This window comes from Mus caroli, unplaced genomic scaffold (assembly GCF_978045245.1).
Source record: "Mus caroli unplaced genomic scaffold, Mus_caroli_1 scaffold_6, whole genome shotgun sequence".
Lineage (NCBI taxonomy): Eukaryota > Metazoa > Chordata > Mammalia > Rodentia > Muridae > Mus > Mus caroli.
This window is the reverse complement of record NW_028227261.1, coordinates 89,642,177-89,660,335: the sequence shown is the minus strand read 5'-3', so window position 1 is coordinate 89,660,335 and position 18,159 is coordinate 89,642,177. Positions and strand designations below refer to the sequence as shown.

Here is an 18,159-nt window from a genome sequence, read left to right as displayed (position 1 = left end):
TCTCTCTGATGAAATGACATGGAAATGAGGGAGGGTTATGATTTCAATTTCACTCACCAAAAGCAGGAAGAGAAAGGAAGGGAAGAGGATACCCACTTGTCAGAAATAGGAGTGGAATATAAATAAGAAAAGCATACAGGGAAGTAGCGGCCACTATGCACAACTCATAATCACACCATCCACTGTACTATCTCTCTCATTCACTTGCACGTCACCCATTCACTTGATTGGTCCACTGTAGCCCATGCTTGCTTTTGCTGCTAGGGGCAGCAGGTTGGACCCTCTGTTCATATCATCATGAAATCTCCAAGACTATGGAGAACATAAACTTACTCTAAACACCTGAGTAAATGTCAAAATATTATGGTGATGGCATCTGTAAAGTGGGAAGATCACAGAATCTGCTAAAGAATAAGACAGGGAAACTCTCTGTGGTGTAGGATGGCTTTGTAAAAGATGCCATTAAAGTGGTGATGTCAGAGTGAGTGACAGCAATCAGAGCAGAGGAGAACATTATAGGAGAGGCTTGTGTGTGAACATTGTGCAGAGATATTGTATGACAATTGAGCAACAAGTCTTGGGAAATCTGTTCGAAAAGAGAACAAACAAACAAACAAACAACAAAAAAATAAATCACTATTTGGGGCTTGGAGATGGGTTAGAGGTCAATTTAAAAAAAAAAAATCCTAAATGCAATAAGAAGCCAACCACTGGAACCCACTGGTCCTGTTGTCCTCAAAGTACCCCAAAGATATTTTTTGTGTGTGTGTGTTTTGGGTTTTTTCTGGGCACTTCAAAGATGGCACTAGTCAAATGTCACATGCTTCTGGATTTGGAAAAGACAGCACAGGTTTTATTTTTAAATGGATACAAAGAGGGCACAGTGAGCTAATATGGAATCCCAAATGCTACAAGAGCTGTTTCCTACAGCATGGGGATTTGCCTTTCCTGGTATTTTTAATCTCTTTTTCCTTGACTTCCTTATACTTCAGCTTTTGCTACCAAGCCAGAGTGGCTCACATACTGCTGGGCAGACCTCAGGGAGCAGCTGACTCACTGCATTTGCTGAGGAGGAGCTTGGATAGTAGCCACAGAACTAGGGAGAATACTGGGATATTGAGGAAAAGGAACGGGAGAAGCACAGTCCACCTAGGTGGATGAAGCCATAACTGTGGTCCTGGCACATACCCTTGAGAAACAGTAAATGGGAAAACCTTGGGCAAAAAGATTCAAATGAGACAGAGCCTGAAGCAAGCATGTTTAAAACATTCACTAATGCATAAAACAGAGAGAGGGGAGCTCCAAGAGAAGATAGGACCAGCTCCTGCCTTTCCCACTACTGTTCTATGTCCCAGAAAATGGAAACCTGGGCAGGTGAATCTTCACTAATGTCTAATAGTGACTTGGCAATTGATGTGAGATTCCTGACACCCCTGATTCCATATTGGTCCTTCCTTGGTAGTTTAACCCTGTTTCAATGTCTTTACTTCATCCTACCATCTGCTTAAATTCTTTATAGATATTAATTAATTTGGATCTTTAGGACACTCTTCTAGACTGGTTAGTCTTATATCATTTCCTTATTTTATAGTTCAGGGAAATAATGCACAGATATGCACAAGACACATGTTAGCATGACACCAGTAAGTGTCTGGGCTGGAATTTGAACTCAAGAAGCCCAAAACCCAAGTTCTTAATACCGTGTTCTTTTATTCTTGTAGCTCAGAGGACTCCTAGACCTCCCTTGGTTCACTTTTGAACTGTGTATTTTCTCTGATAATACTGTGAATGCTGCAGACTCATCAACTTCTTTGCTTAGTCTAAGAAGAACAGGAGGGGCCTTGGCGCTTGTGTGGAGAACTGTAGCATCCGAAGACCTGGACATTCAGCTCTAAGTGCACTTGGCTGGAGCAGAGGCTTTGCTATGACCTGATCAACTTCATGTCTTCATCAAAAGATCAGCAGTAGAAGCATCAGAAATAGCAACAAGAGGGACAGCCTCAGCAAGGTCAAGTGAATAATCAACAATGCACCATGAACAGCAGGGTCACCTGTTTTTGATCCAGCACAAATGGAGGGAAGTATGCTCAAGGTCTAATATGAACTTCTCTCCTCATTTGGCTCTCTCCGTCACTGTATCTTTCTCCTTTTCGTTTTTCATTGTCAAGTAGTTTCACATTTTTATATAGTACAACCTCCACTTGGTTAAAAAGCTTAAAACGTTTCCTAGGCTTTGTCTTCATGTGGTTGCTGCTTATAGCATTGGCTGGGGTAAAATGTATGTATGTATGTATGTATGTATGTGGTATGTATACAAGGAGGGGAGAACAGAAAGAGTAACTAGGAAATGGCTGGAGTAAAAAGCAGGAAATAAAGAAGAGGAGGAAATAAGAGAGAGTGAGAAGAAAGATAAGAAAAGAAGGAAGAGAATGTGGCAGTAGATAAAGAGAAGGGTAAGAGAAGAAAAGAACCAGATGAAAGAAGTGGGCAGATATCAATACAGCACACTGCAGTGAAAAGATATGTGCAGCAGAAACCAGAAATGCAGGAAGATGACTGTGTTATTGGTGGGTAACAAGTGGCAGCAGAGAAGGAGGAAGTGGCTTTGGCACTGCTTTGGCAAGCAGGGCTTGGGAAGGAGGAAGAGGATGCCACAGCTCTGTTCCTCACATATCCTAAGAACACAGACAGGCCTTTGGGAGTGTCAGGGGCTGTAGGCCATGTCTTTTATCTCAGGTCCTGTTGCTTGCCTTTTTTTTTTTTTTTTTTTTAAGTTTAACTCCAATTTATAGGCTGTATGCTCAATGATTGATGCTTTTCCAATTAGCTATAAATAGCCCAGTCCTGCTGAGGAAACCCACTATTCCAAGCTTCTAATTTTGGCTGTGTACTGAGGGAGGAGGAGACAGGTCAGGTATCATTGATCACCAGCCTCTATATCTTCAATACAATAGATCCCAGAAAGCCATGCATGGGATGGACTGAGAAGCAGGACCTATTATTTGAAGGCTGTAGAGGCTGAAAATTCTTCCTAGGGGATGAGTCAACAGGAGTGCTTCCTATATGGAGCCTGTTTTTCATAATAGGTACCATGGGTAGGGAGTCAAAGCAATAATAACCGAAGTGACATTAAAAATGTTCACCTCCATTTTCCCCTTACTGTGATGATTTTTTATATATATAATGTGATAAAAATCAATATCCGACTCTAAATGGTAGTTGTAGCCATTACAAGGCCCATTCTACAGATGAAGTAATGTAAATAACTTGCCCAAGGGCAAAATGGATCCAAAGATATGTAATTCATGACATTACTATGAAAGGCCCATCATGAACAAATGTTCCTGGATCAAGCTTTAGCTCCTTTCTCTGTAGTAGAAATTTTGACCTGTCCATAACCCACCAATATTAATAATTAACCATAGTTCTCAAAGTGACAGTCAGTGCAAGGTGACAGACTTGCCTTACCTGTGATATTGAACCTCCCTTTCACTGAGTGGTCAAAGCTTGTCAAGTGTACTATCCCTTGGCATTTAGTATATGTTTATACCCCAGGGTCTCTTATACAAATACCACTTCACATTTGCTAATTCCCCAGCCTTAGGTAAGAGAGGAGGTATTACTTATATGTTCTCCAGTAATAGAGTGCTTTCTTGTATATCCTACCAAATCATAAAAGAACTATGATCTTCAGCTGCAGGTACGGCCCTATGATGATTCTTGCTCCAGCATTTTGATATCCCTTACACTGACTGTCATTGTGATGAATAAATGTTGAAGGCACTCTTTAGTGGTCAAAAATGCCTCCCTGACAAGGATCAAGGACAGAACACTGAGATTCAGGGAAACATAATATCATGGACAAACGTTTAATTCTATCCCCCAGAATCTAAACATTTTTCACTTGATTTCCCTTTACATTTTCACCCCTAAGGAATGCAAAGTTAAACTGCTAGATCGTGTTAAGAACTGCCCTCCACCCATGGTCAGAATTACTCCTCACACATCTAACTTAAAAAGGATTTAATTTTAGCACTAGTTTCCTTTCAATATGATTAGTTATTTCATTTCCTATACTGAAATTTCACTATACATACATTTAAGGGAAAATGGCTCTAATTGTTTTGGGGAATGATGTAGGGCAGGGAATAAGGAACGGAACGGGAAAGATTAAAAGGTCAGCTGTGTTGTCAGTTCTGGGGATGCAAAATGTGTGGAAACAGATTTACATTGCCACTTATCATACATTCTGTTCCCTGAACTTTGTAAATACGCAGGGCAGTTTTGGAAACATCTCAGGGACTTGATTACCTTTGCTGCGGCGGCGACTGCGGTACTGCTCTGTGTAGAAGGTCAGCTGTGTTTCGTCATCTGCTTCTGAGCCTGATGTCCCCTTGGTTCTCCCAAAGCTGATTCCCCCTGCAGAGAAGCACCATCAATCCGTCAGCCTTAAAGTACTGCAGAAACTTGTTAAACCCCTCAGCCATCCTGAGGACCCACAGCTGTATCCTTGGGCTTCTCCTGATGATCCCTAGTGACACAGGAGTCTACATGATGAATGGAAATAGTTGGGATTGGCAGTGAGGCAGATCTGGGTTCTAATGATGGTTCAGAAGCTTCCAAGGTATGTGACCTTGAGGTGCCATTTCACCTTTTTGAGCTCTCAGCTGTTTCTAAAACAAGGGCAGTAACTCTTAACTTCCTGGTTTTGCTTTGAAGAAATATGACATGTAAAAATAGAGGTCCACAGTGTGCACTAAATAATGGAAACCTACTATTGCTACATGTGATGAGATTAACTCTAAAAATAAACTTCTCCAGGCAATTTAATTTCAGATTCATTTCAACCACAGGATATGCCAGGCTTAAAGCCACACACACAGACACAAAGATAAATGCCTCTCGGCCCTTACCAGCCAGGGTATCATAAGCTAGTCAGGGGGACAAATGGGATCCTTAGGAGTCTTAAACCTAATTCATGGCCTATGTTTTCCGCACAACGAGATGCTAGGAATATGGGGAAGAGCAATTCATTTTAACATGGAGGACTTAGGAAAGCTTTATGGTGGAGTGAAGATTTAAAGCATGGTTTGAAAGATAGATGGGGCTTTGGCTTAAAAAAAAAAAAGAAAGATAGAAGGAAAAGGAGTTTCCAGGAGCTGCCTTGTGAAGCCTTTTTGAGGTCAAGGAGGTGGGCGTATACAGACAGCTTCAAACCCAGGACTGACTATCAATGAGGTGCTCATCACACAATGAGAGACTTGAGTGCACTACTAAAGGGTGATGGGGTGGGGCTATTTCTTTAATTGTCACAGAAGTTCCCAGAGAAAGAAAATGGATTGATTATATGTTTGAACCAGAAAGGATACTTTAGGCACCCAGGTAGTGAATTGTGTGCCAGGCTGGGTGAGAAGCAGGAGATGCTGAGATGACCCAGAAGAACATGTACAGGATGGGAGAGGGACAGGTACAGAGTGGATTGGAATGGGGAATGAATACAAGAAAGACTACAGAGATGGATTCAGAGGACCATGCAGGAGAGAAAACTATGATTTGTAGGCTATGAAGAGCTGATTCCTCAAAGAACAATGCCCAAACACTAGCAATCTTTAACTTAGAAGGGGAAAGTGCAGGAGTTACTATTCTTAATCTTTGTGTTGTTGTGATTTGTATTTGTTCACTTTTTGTTTTGTTGTTAGGAAGTGAGCGTGAGTGAGTGAGTAGCTGAGTCAAGTCAGGGCTTTGAGGTGTGCTCTTTTTACTAGGCAGATTCTAGCCTTCAAATCTTGATCCCCTTCTTCTGCCTCCCAAGTGCTGAGATTAAATGCATCATGCCTGGTACTACTTTCAGAGGTTTTGTGGTTTTACCTTTTTGAAAAAGAGAAGCTGTTGAAAAATGTAGATTAAGACACTGAAGAATTCTATACCTAGTGAAGAATCAAGGGGGACAGAGATCCAAACCATTGTGTGGGTGGGCAGGGGTAAAGAATTTTTTTTTTAAGAATTAGACTTCAGTTGTACAAATAATAGACTATCTATCTCCAGGGAGACTCAAGAGTCTGGTAAAAGTAGCTTTTCTGGGTGGAGAATAGAGTGACTGGAGAATGAGGGAAGAGGGAGGCTACTCTGCCCTATAAATCTTTTGAATCTTTTGAATCAAACACCATGCCACCCATTACCTTTTTGAAAGTTCTACCTGAGGAGAAGAAAAAGCATAGATTAGAGGAAAATGTTATTCAATTCACTAAAGGATTTCACTCTGTAATTTCCTTGGGTAGGGATTTGAAATGGCATTCACTACACTGGCATTAAACTTGCAGATACGCTGTTCACAGCATGGTATTATACTTTCATTCATTCCAGCACTGTTGCTGCAAAATTTGTATACATAGCAGCATGACATCCTCATGGGGATATAGTCTTGAGGGAGATGTAATTAACAATCTAGATAATTATTCTAGTTTGATTTCCATGTCTGTGATCAAACTCTTTGACAACTCAGCAAAGGAAAGGATTTATTTCACCTTACAGGTTGCAGTACATTACTGAGAAATGTTGGGCCAGGAATCCATGAAGGAATTTGAAACAAAACTATGGAGGGATGTTGCTTCCTGGCCCATTTGCTGTCTTGGTCAGTCTCAGATAGCTTCTTCATACATTCTAGTATCACTGGCTTATGGGATGGGACCACCCACAGTAGGCTGAGTCCTACTACATCACTTAACAATCAAGACAATCATGTAGGTACACATCTGTAGACAATGAATCTGTTAAAGACAATTCCTAAAGTGAGAATATCCTTTCAGATAATTCTAGGCTATGCTGAGAGTTAAGCAAGGACCTCAACGAAGTAAAGAAACAAGGATGTGCTGGGTCAAAGCTAATTGCTGGAATGAACCTAGGTGCAAATTAGGAGAGTTATGCTTTAGGGCTCAGGTTCTTGTTCTAAATATGGGATCTCTGGTATTCAAATTGGCCTCTGTACTGAATAATTTTATAACAACTTGATGTATATTAGAGTCATCTGAGAGGAGGGAACCTCAATTAAGATAATGTGTCTGTAAGACTGAGCTGCAGGCAAGTCTGTAGGGTATTTTCTTAGTTAGAGATTGATAGAAAAAGACCTAGTCCATTGTAGGTGATATTATCTCTGGGTTGATATTCCTGAGTTCTGTAAGAAAGCAGGCTGAGCAAGCCGTGTAAACAAGCCAGAAATCAACATCCCTCCATGGCCTCTGAATCAGCTCCTGTCTCCATGCTCTGGCTGTTTGAGTTCCTGTCAGGGTTTCTCTCCAAGCTGAACTACAAAGTGGATGTATAAGCCAAATATACCCTTTCAAAAGTCATTGGCCTCATATGAGGGTGCTATCATCATGTCTGCTTTACAGATGAAGCAACTAAGTTTCAGAAAAGAGAAGTAAATTAGCAATTATTGAAGCTGTGCATTTCAGCTATGGGGGATAGGACTATATTTCAGTGTATCAGACAATAAATAAATATGAAGGACAGACACTTATTCTCCTGTTCCCATCCTAACAGAGCATTTTCTTTTTAAAAATTTTTATTAGATATTTTCTTCATTTACATTTCAAATGCTATCCCAAAAGTCCCTTGTACCCTCCCCCTCCCCTGCTCCTCTACCCACTCACTAATAGAGCATTTTCTTTTTACTGTCTTTTTGGGATTGGTGGGGATGGAACCCTGGGTCTCATGCATGCTGTTGAAATGATCTACCACTAAGCTATCTAAGATAGCATTTTCATGAATGAAAAGTCACAAGGCTAGCCTCAACTGATCTTTGCTACCAGATGTGTCATTACACATGACCTGAGAGGACATCTTGTCAATTCAACTAAAAACACCAGCAGGGCTTGGAGGCAGTTGGAGATCCCAGCTCTACCAAATGAACTAGCCCATCAGAAAGCTTTGAGAAGGAGCCGGTAGGGACCCTGTGGAATTCTGGAAGTAGCTGAACAACAAAAGTCCTCTGACTAGCAGAGCTTTGAAAGTTATCACCAAAATACTTTTACTGCCATAAAGACAAAAGAAAAAGAAAAAGAAAAAGAAAAAGAAAAAGAAAAAGAAAAAGAAAAAGAAAAAGAAGAAAAAGAAAAAGAAGAAAAAGAAAAAGAAGAAAAAGAAAAAGAAAAAGAAAAAGAAAAAGAAAAAGAAAAAGAAAAAGAAAAAGAAAAAGAAAAAGAAAAAGAAAAAGAAAAAGAAAAAGAAAAAGAAAAAGATGGTGGGAGAAAAGGAGGACTTTTTCATCTACTGATTTATCATCTGGAGAGAATTGAAGATGTTTGATGAAGACACTTCAAGGGCCAGGAGGAACCACTTCCTACTATCTGCTGTGTTAGGGTAACAGAGAAAAGGGAAATATTGCAGGGCCCCAGCACTATAACAGACCTTCTGTTGTCCCTTAGAGCCATTCCCATTATAGTGAAACTCTGATTCCATGCCCTTCCTACCTGGGACTCTACCTCCTTTACTTACAATTTTTCCCTTTCCTTCTTTAGCAAGAAAAGTGATCAGCTCTGCTCTAAATAGTGAATTTAAATGGTATACGTGATTCAGACAGAATTCCCTCCCTGAGACAGGCTAGTAGAGGTGACAGTAAAGGTATTAGATAATTCTAATGTAATAAGAAAAGTTAACATCACATAGTGATGTCGTTCTGCAGGACACTGGGCTAAGTCTTTAACACATGCTAGCTGCTGTCATCACCCCACTACTTTACTTCTCGTTGTCATGGATAAGAACATGAAGGCACAGGAGAGTTAAGTGATATGATACATCCAGGTGCATACTACCATTCAAATCTGAAAAGAGACTCTAGAGTCTATTCCTTCAGGCTCTGTGCTGGCATGGATAGGACATGAACAAATATCTCATTTAATGTCCACAGCATCCAGTGGCAACATCAGCAGCCCTTCTTATCTGAATAGTGTGATGCAAAGTAGGAAGTGGGATTTGTAGTTGTAGTTGAATCTCTGTATCTCCAAAATACTTCTAACTAGACTAACATGGACCTGTGTGTGTGTGTGTGTGTGTGTGTGTGTGTGTGTGTGTGTTGTGCACAGGTATACTCACTTTGGGAAAGTCTTTATGCAAGCAATGAATCCACTTGTTAAGCACTGTAGCTTAGCAGGCCTTTTCCAGCATCCTATCATAGGAACATGTTTTCTACTCCTCCCAGCTTCTCCTCTGAGGTTTTCAATAGTAACTCCCCAAAACTCTAATCAGCTTAGGAAGATAATCGCACTTATCCATCCTTCCACATGCCTCAGAACACAGAGAACACTCCTTGTAAACTGCAAAGGATAATTTTTGTTATTCATCCTCAAACCTCCTCTGATTCCCACCTCCCTTCTGCAGTATTAAAGAACTTATTTTCAAAGTGGAAACTGAGTTTCAGTAAGATTACTTGCTCTCCAGCCTATCTAGTAGAAGTATAATGTAAACCGCGTATGTAAGTAAAAGCCTTGATACTCTTACAGAACTCTTTTTTTTTTGATTTTTAATATTTTTATTACATATTTTCCTCAATTACATTTCCAATGCTATCCCAAAAGTCCCCCATAGCGCCCCCCACTTCCCTACCCACCCATTCCCATTCTTTTGGCCCTGGCATTCCCCCATATTGGGGCATATAAAGTTCTCTTACAGAACTCTTGACAGAGGAAAGAGTTTCTCGGGTTCTTCTGTCTGTACTGATACTCTTTTGCTCTTACTGGATTGCCCATCTAGCCTTGATTGAGGCTAGTCATATTAAAACTTGTTATGCCATGTTTGGGTGATATTCCTGGCAGACCTGATCTGAGGAAAAGGGGAAGTGAGGAGGAAAACTGGGAAGTGTGGAGGGAGGTGTGGTTGAATATATGTGTGAGTGAAGAATAAATAAAAACTCCAAACTGTGGCTTGAATTTGATATATAATAGAATAGATGAAAAATAAAAAGAAAACCTTTTTAAAAAGATAACAATAAGGGCTGGAAAGATGGTTTAGTGGTTTCAAGAACTGGCAGTTCTTTATAAGACTGATGTTTAATTCCTAGCACCCATGAGGTGGCTCACAAACATCTGTGACTCCATTCCCAAGGCATTCCATGCCCTTTTCTGACCTCAGTGGGCACTGAACACACATGGTGCACAGATATTTGTTTGGCAAACATTAGTACAATTAGTATACATAAAGTAGAAGTAAATAAAATATAAAATAGTAAAAATGATTGAGTTACACTAATATTCAGGATACAGTTCAACAAATATATGAAAAATATCATGCCCAAATGTAACTAAATAAAACAGGACTGAAATATCTTATGTATTTTTCATAATGAGTCTTCAAAACTGGGTATATATGCCTTGTCTGCAACACATTTTCGTAGAGACAACCTGGAATTCATGGGCCCACTACACTGGAGAACACATTTCTGTAGGCACTTGTGCAACCAATACTTTTCCAAAGAATAATTAGGGCCAGGACCTGGGCACAGGAGAAAGATGAATAAGCCACAGGTGGCATAGATTGTTAATTTTGTATGTGTATTACATAAAAAAGGTTAAGATGAGATCCCATTAAACAACAATACTCACAGTCCTAGATCTCAAGGCTGTCAGGCTCTAGTTTCTTATAGGTTTAATTCATGAGCCTTGAGAGGTTGTAGATGTCAGTATAAGAAAATTAAGTTATTGGCATCCAATATGAGTTATAATACTATGTCTCATTCAGTCAATGTGTGAACTTGGACCATAATCTTCACCCCTCAGAATTCATGTTTGACTGTCTGGTCACATGAGTCATTATGGGTACAGTGTTACATTGCATATGAACAATTAGAGCAGAGACCAAAAGTTTTAGAGCAGGGCTACATTGCTTTGTTAATTTTTACTTGTATGAATTAGGAAGAAAGAAAACGCTGATGCACAGGTAGACACTTTTCTACTGTGACTTTCCAGAAAGATGGCAACTAGCCAAGGTATATAGCCATTGAGTATCCATATAATCTGAAGAGGTGAGATGCCAATCGTAGACTGACTCTTGGGTGATTCAGATGGATAGTAAAGGGCTCCCACAGCTGCTGCTTTGATATAAAATTGATGATTTAGTGCCATAAGGTAAAGCCATTAATTACTTAGGGCTGCTCTGGTATTTCCACTCAGTCAGAGACTTGAAAAAGAAGAGAAGAGGTAATCCAGCTCTCAGAACTTATGACTTCTGCCCATATCCCTAGAGCTCCTGATTCTCTTTTCTTAACGGTCTGGATAGAGTCCCCAAGGTCTTATCCTGGACACATACCACAGGGCAGAGAGTGTTGTACAGGGCATTTTACATGTGAAAATACAAGCTTTCTTCACAAGAGGTCTTACAGGCAAAAGTAATTTCTAAGTTTAGTGACAAACAAACCAACACTCAGAATCTGCACTGGACCATGGAGAATTCAACATTAAACTTGGTTTTGATCTGATTCAACATAATTGTTCTCATGAAAATTGTTCTCAATTTTATTAATTATTGAGGAAATCAAAATTAAAAAAATCATTAGTACCAGGTTATAATGCCTATTTGGTCTTCAGAAAAACAATTAAAAAAAAACACGCAAAAGTTAATAAACTGTGAATACAATGACAGAGGTTGAAAATGGGCAGCTGCTATGGAAAGTGTTTTGGAAGCTTCTTAAACTATTAAACACTTTTACTACATAATTCAAGAATTCTCCATCAAGGCATGTGATACTAAGCACAGAAAGTTATTTACACAAATAGTTGCATATGGGCATTCATAGCTATAACTTCTAAAAAGCACACAGGTAGTAACAACACATGAATAAACAAAATGCAGTACAGCCACATGAAATATTACTGACTTATGATAAGGGGTGATGTATTAAACCATGCAGATAGACCTCGGTAAACTTTATATGCCCCAGTACAGGGAACGCCAGGGCCAAGAAGTGGGAGTGGGTGGGTAGGGGAGTTGGGTGGGGGAAGAGTACAGGGAACTTTCCAGATAGCGTTTGAAATGTAAATAAAGAAAATATCTAATATATATAAATAAAGATGCTGAGTATAAAAGGCCACAAAGAGTAATATGTAGACTATCTGAACCATCTAGAGATGATCCATCCAAAAAGAAGGGAAATAGATGGACCTGGGGTTGCCAGGGTGGGAAGAAACTGGCAAGGGTAAAGAATGATTACTAAGGACTTCTTGTTTCTGTTTGGTGTGATGAGTATGCTTGGAACTAAATAGAGGTGAGTGTTACACAAACCTACAAATTTGTGAAACATCACTGAACAGTGAACATTAAAATAATTAATAGTTCATTTTTTCTTATGTAGTTTTTTTAGGTAAGCATTTAAAAATTTTAAAAGCCCCTCTGCTGTGTAACATCACTAGACTGATGGTGGATACAAAGCATAAGGCATGCTGAAAAGAAAAGGAGGGACAGCTGGGGAAAAGAGTTGAGGTGGTGCACAGCTTCCTTGAAGGGGTCCAAGCACTCAGGCTTCCTGGATCCAAGCCTAGTGCTTGAAATGGAGAAGATAACCTCAGATCTACTAGACCTTGAATTCACGTCAAATAATGTTAGCAACATAACTCAATCATTTATGAATTAATCTAAAACCTATTTACTAAGCAATCACACTATCGAACATTCTTCTAGTCATTGATAATGCTGCAAACAAAACCTACAAACACCACTGAATTTTTCAAGTTGTCTTTCTAGAGAAGCATTTGATATCATTGGGCATGGCATTCTTGGGATTAGCAAAACTATATAGAAATTATTTTATGAAGTTTGCCCATCAGTAAATGGAGATATCCATAAGTATTTAGAGATTTACTATAGAGAGCTGGTGGAAATCAGAAAACATGGTCTCCAGTTTGGTCTTGGGCAAAGCAGTACATTCAAACAAATCAGAGATCATACTATGGAGAGAGCAAGGGAGCACAAGGTCCTTGCCTGGTCTATGTGTGGTAGGATGTTGTTCTTTGCGAATCTCCCTTCTCTGCTGGGGCTGTCCTGTCTACACACCTCTTCTGTCAGCTGCAGATAAGTCTGCCTCTAGCCTTTCCACACTCCATCTCCTGCTCTTGCTATCATGATGGATGGTAGTGACATGTTAAATTATTCAGGCTTCATGTCTTTCTCAAATGGGTGACAATGATATTGCATTTTCAAATTGCCCCAAACTGAACCAAATAGAGAAATATGTGTCTAAGGAATGCAAAAATTCATCTGACACCCTAACCATCCTGAGATTATAAATGGTGGCATGCATGGCTGGAGGACAGAAACCACTAAAGCTTTCCATGTCCTCTGAACCACACAAGCAGCAATTACTTCCAGCTCTGGACTTAAATCACAGATGTTCACATGCATTCACCATTTGGAGATAGTTTTATGGATGGTGTGTGTGTGTGTGTGTGTGTGTTCAAGTTCTAGTTTGCCTTTGTTTTTGTAGCTGCTGCAAAATATTCTCACCGAAAATAACCTAGGAAAATTGAGGGTTTATCTCCTTTCACTCTTTCAAAATGCAATTCATTATTGAGAGAAGTCAGGGCAAGAACTCAAGGCAGAAATCTAAGGCTGAATCTGTGGAGGAATTCTTCTTACTGGCTTAATCACTGTTTTATGCTCAGCTAGTGTTTTGATGTAGAGAAGGTGCACCTACCAAGGAATGATAATATCTAGAGTAGACTTGAGCCTCCCACATCATTCCTTAGTCAAGGCCCTCCTTCAAAGATATGGTCAATTTGATTTTGGGAATTCTTAATTGAGGATGCTTCTTTCTAGGTAACTAGGTTATATCTAGTTGACAATAAAAACTTACCAAGACAGTGTGGACTTATGCGTGCATGTGCAAGAAGAAGGATGATCTTGGTGTTGTCTACAGGAATTTCTACTATTTTGGGATAAGATTTCTCAGTAGCTTGGACATCACCAATTACATTGACAATTTAGAGAGCCCCAATGTGTGTCATCACATGTAACATTTCTTAGGTAGCTGCTGGGGATTAGATTCAGACCCTCATGTTTACAAGGCGAACAATTTTATAAATGAATGACTCATCTAGTCGACAGAGCTATTTTGACAATAATGGCTACCTGTCAAACATAGTGGCCAGCACACTGTACAGAGATGACTACACATGAGCTTAGGTCTCACATACTGACAGGCAAGAGGATAGATAGTTCTTTTTTTTTAAATTTATTTTTTATTAGGTTTTTTCCTCGTTTACATTTTCAATGTTATCCCAAAAGTCTCCCATACACACCCACCACCAATCCCCTACCCACCCACTCCCCCTTTTTGGCCCTGGCATTCCCCTGTATTGGGGCATATAAAGTTTGCAAGTCCAATGGGCCTCTCTTTGCAGTGATGGCCGACTAGGCCATCTTTTGATACATATGCAGCTAGAGACAAGAGCTCCGGGTTAGTTCATATTGTTGTTCCACCTATAGGGTTGCAGATCCCTTTAGCTCCTTGGGTAATTTCTCTAGCTCCTCCATTGGGGGCCGTGTGATCCATCCAATAGCTGACTGTGATCATCCACTTCTGTGTTTGCTAGGCCCCGGCATAGTCTCACAAGAGACAGCTGGAAGGAGTTACAGAGAAAAAATTTGGAGCTGTGACGAAAGGATGGACCATCTAGTGATTGCCATATGCAGGGATCCATCCCATAATCAGCTTACAATCGCTGACACCATTGCATACACTAGCAAGATTTTGCTGAAAGGACTCAGATAGATAGTTCTTAACCAAAGTTGGGGCATCTCACACATAAGCTGTAAGAGCTGGATTCAGAAACTGGTTTATCTAAATTCCCAGAAGACTCTGAAGAATATCTGTGGCTCATGTTGAATTTTAAAATTTATCTTTATGGTGAAACATATTTACAATAAAAATACAATTTAACATGATTTTTATAATTTCATAAAAAGTAGAATTACACACATTTATAGAAGACGTTAAAAATTATAGCCTATCTCTAAAGCACAGCTTCATGAGATCATTAAAACACTGTGACATAAATCTATATTTACTGATGGGCAAAATTCTCTGTGCACAAAAGTATACAGAAAAAAATACAAAGAGAAATTTGACACAATTTCTGGTACGCAGTAGGAATCCTACTATGTACAGAATGGAAACAAATACACACGTGTGTATTTTATAGTATTGGGGATTTGACAGAAGGCCTCATGCACACTAGGTAAACTATCTGCTACTGAATCAAAGTCCCAGCCCTAAAGATAAATTCATTTTAATTCGGAGAATTAAGGAGAAGGGTCAAACATTGTAATACCAGCCTGTGATTCATAGTAAAATCATCTCTAAAGACAAGAATCAATCAGTCAGTCAGACAAAAGAAGAAAGTAAAAATTCATTATTGGATGTTTTTATAGCTATAAGCTATAGTGTAAAAACTGTAATGATACAAAACAATTATATTTTTTAAGATATATGCTTTAATCATGAATGTGTACACACTGATATTTGAGGAAATATATTGAAGAGTTATAGGTAGTTTGATCCTTTCAGTGAAAAAAAACCTGAGGTCTTTAAATTTCTCCTCATTTTATGGAGGAATGAAGGAGAGACCTCCAATGTTCATCTAAAACGCAGCAGCTAATGTTTATCCAATGTTCATCTAAAAGGAGTTTCCCAGGCTCTCTAGGAGCACAGGTGCTCTATATGATGTCTCTTTGGAAACCTGCCACTGCACTGTGAGATGCATAGCCACATAGAGTGGTCTCTAACAACCCAGAGACCAACAGTCAAAATAATTCAACCATCTCGGGTGGAAAATGTGGAGGATGCATCTTCTAATTACTTCTAACCCAGTTAGAGTTCAGCAAATATTGCATAATACTTAACACTTTTAATTCAATTTCTCAAAATAAGGATGTGTTTGTCCCTTACAACGATTGGATGAGGTTAGCATTGCTACTTCATTTTAACGAAGAGAATATGAGAGTCTGAGATGCTACAAATGGCTTGATCAAGGTTATATGGCTCGTAACTTGTAAAATGGAAATAGGATACAAAGTGAGTTCTGGGGTGGGGCAATCATTAAAGAGCAGATTTGAGGCTCTGCTGGTGCTGGGAATCAGGTCGCCTGTGATCCAGATTCCACTTATCTATGTGGAATAACAGGGTCTGGGTGCTCCCTTTTTCATATGATAGCATTTTAGAAGATAGCTAGCAAGTCTACTGAGGATCTAGCCACCAAAGACAAATATTATTAATTATTCCTTCAGCTGTTTCTGATGTTCTTTCAAAATAGGACTTTTGGTTTTACAATTTTTTTTTTACAAAAGTCATAATACAGAAAAGAAAACATAGTAACCAAGCCAAACACTATTATTTCCTCTTGTTTGTGTATTGAACCATAAATTTGTTATGCATATATTTTACAATGTTCACTATTTTTTAATGACTTGAGGATACCCTGTGAGTTTTGTAAAAAAAAATACCTGAGTACAAACTTGTGTTTGAACTATGTACTGGGATACAATTATATCCTTAGCATTTTTCTATTGTATAGTTTCTATTTATGTAAGGTGTATTTCTATGTGTGCATATATAGATCTAAACATTAATATCTTCAAAATAAAAATGTATACCAACAAAACATTAAGGATAATTTTCTCTAAACAATAATTTTCTTCTTTTTGGTCACCTTTCCCCTCTTTATGGGAAATAAACATAGATCACGTATGTGATAAGAATAAAGATGAATGTCATCAATATTAGAGATTGTGTTAATATTTATCTTAAATGTAATTTAAATCTGCCTCATTATTTAACCAACTACCTAGTGTCTACATTTTAAATTATTTTAAAATGCTGCTAAAGATTGAATTCAGGGCCTCTATCAAGCTATGTCAGCATTTTACAACTGAAATAAAGTTCTAGCCATAGAAACATTTTTCTTAAAACATTTTCTATACAATATATTTTGATCACTTTTTTCATTTCCTTCAGTTCCTTCTAAATCATCCCTACTTCCCTGTCTATGCAACATCTAGTTTTCCCTTTCTCTTTAAAGAAAACAAAATGAAAATAAAAACAAAACCCAAAACCAAAAATCAAAACAAACATGCAAGAACAGCAATAGCAACAAAACAACAACAACAACAACAACACCCTCCAGTAAGATAAAAAGGGCCAGACTTGCAGGGAGATTTTGGTTAAAAAGGCAGGAGGATCTCTGTGAGTTCAAGCCTGTTCTACACAGCTAGGTCCAGATCAACAGAGAATATGAAAGAAACTCTGTTTCCAAAACAAAACAAAACATAGGCCAAAACAAAGCACCCCCCCCACACACATACACACAAACACACATATCAACACACAAAACAACCAACCAACCAAGACCATAGAGTTCATTTTGCATTAGTACTGGAGGATAGATGATATACTATGATGATCCACTGTCCCTCCATCAAAGGAAACTGATTAGAAAATTATTTTTCTTAATACTCATGTGAATCCTATATTAAGAAGAGTTGCTATGCAAAACTGTATTGGCTCAGTTCAGGTCTCAGATTCATATTGTCAAGGTGATCTCTGGTAAAGATCAATGCACATAAAACCCTGATCTATTGTATGTAAGAGTGGGCATCCCATATAACCCCTATCATCCTCCAAAGCACTGAGTATAACATCATTATTTTAAAGTCTTAGTGATGCTGATATGTTTCCCATTCTTGGAATTTATTTTTTTTCATTTTCTTAGAACATATAGTTAGTTTGCTAAAGTAGTTTATGGATTCTGATGTCTATAAACAAGCATGACAACCTAGGTGTGGTCTGACCTGCACTGAACTAGAATGGGCTACTAGCTCACGCTTCCAAGCTTTTGCAGGAGAAGCAGGGGTGCAGACGGCAGGCTTACATTCAATACACCCTTCATGTTCTTTGTTCACATGAACTGAAATCACAGAAGGTCTTTTCTTGCCATGTATGTGTAGAATTGATTTTTTTATACCAAAGTAAAGAATGTTTTATACTGCCAAAGTTTGTCTGTATATTTTAGCCTTTTCTTCTAGTCTCTAAGGATACCTTTGTCCAATCTGCCTGATTTTGCATTTTCACTCTTTTCTGACTTTATGTCCTGTATGGATTGGGTAAATATGAAGAGCCAG

General features: G+C 38.8%; 1 protein-coding gene across 3 annotated transcripts in view; it reads right to left on the bottom strand.

Moving 5' to 3' along the window:
• Astn2 (astrotactin 2) overlaps positions 1 to 18,159 on the bottom strand; it is a 1,028,198-nt gene that overhangs the window by 698,517 nt on the left and 311,522 nt on the right. For all 3 annotated transcript variants that reach the window (XM_021160104.2, XM_029476271.2, XM_021160105.2), the window contains one exon: positions 4,312 to 4,419. In XM_021160104.2, coding sequence (XP_021015763.1) covers positions 4,312 to 4,419 — 108 coding nt within the window. The remainder of the gene's footprint in view (positions 1 to 4,311; positions 4,420 to 18,159) is intronic.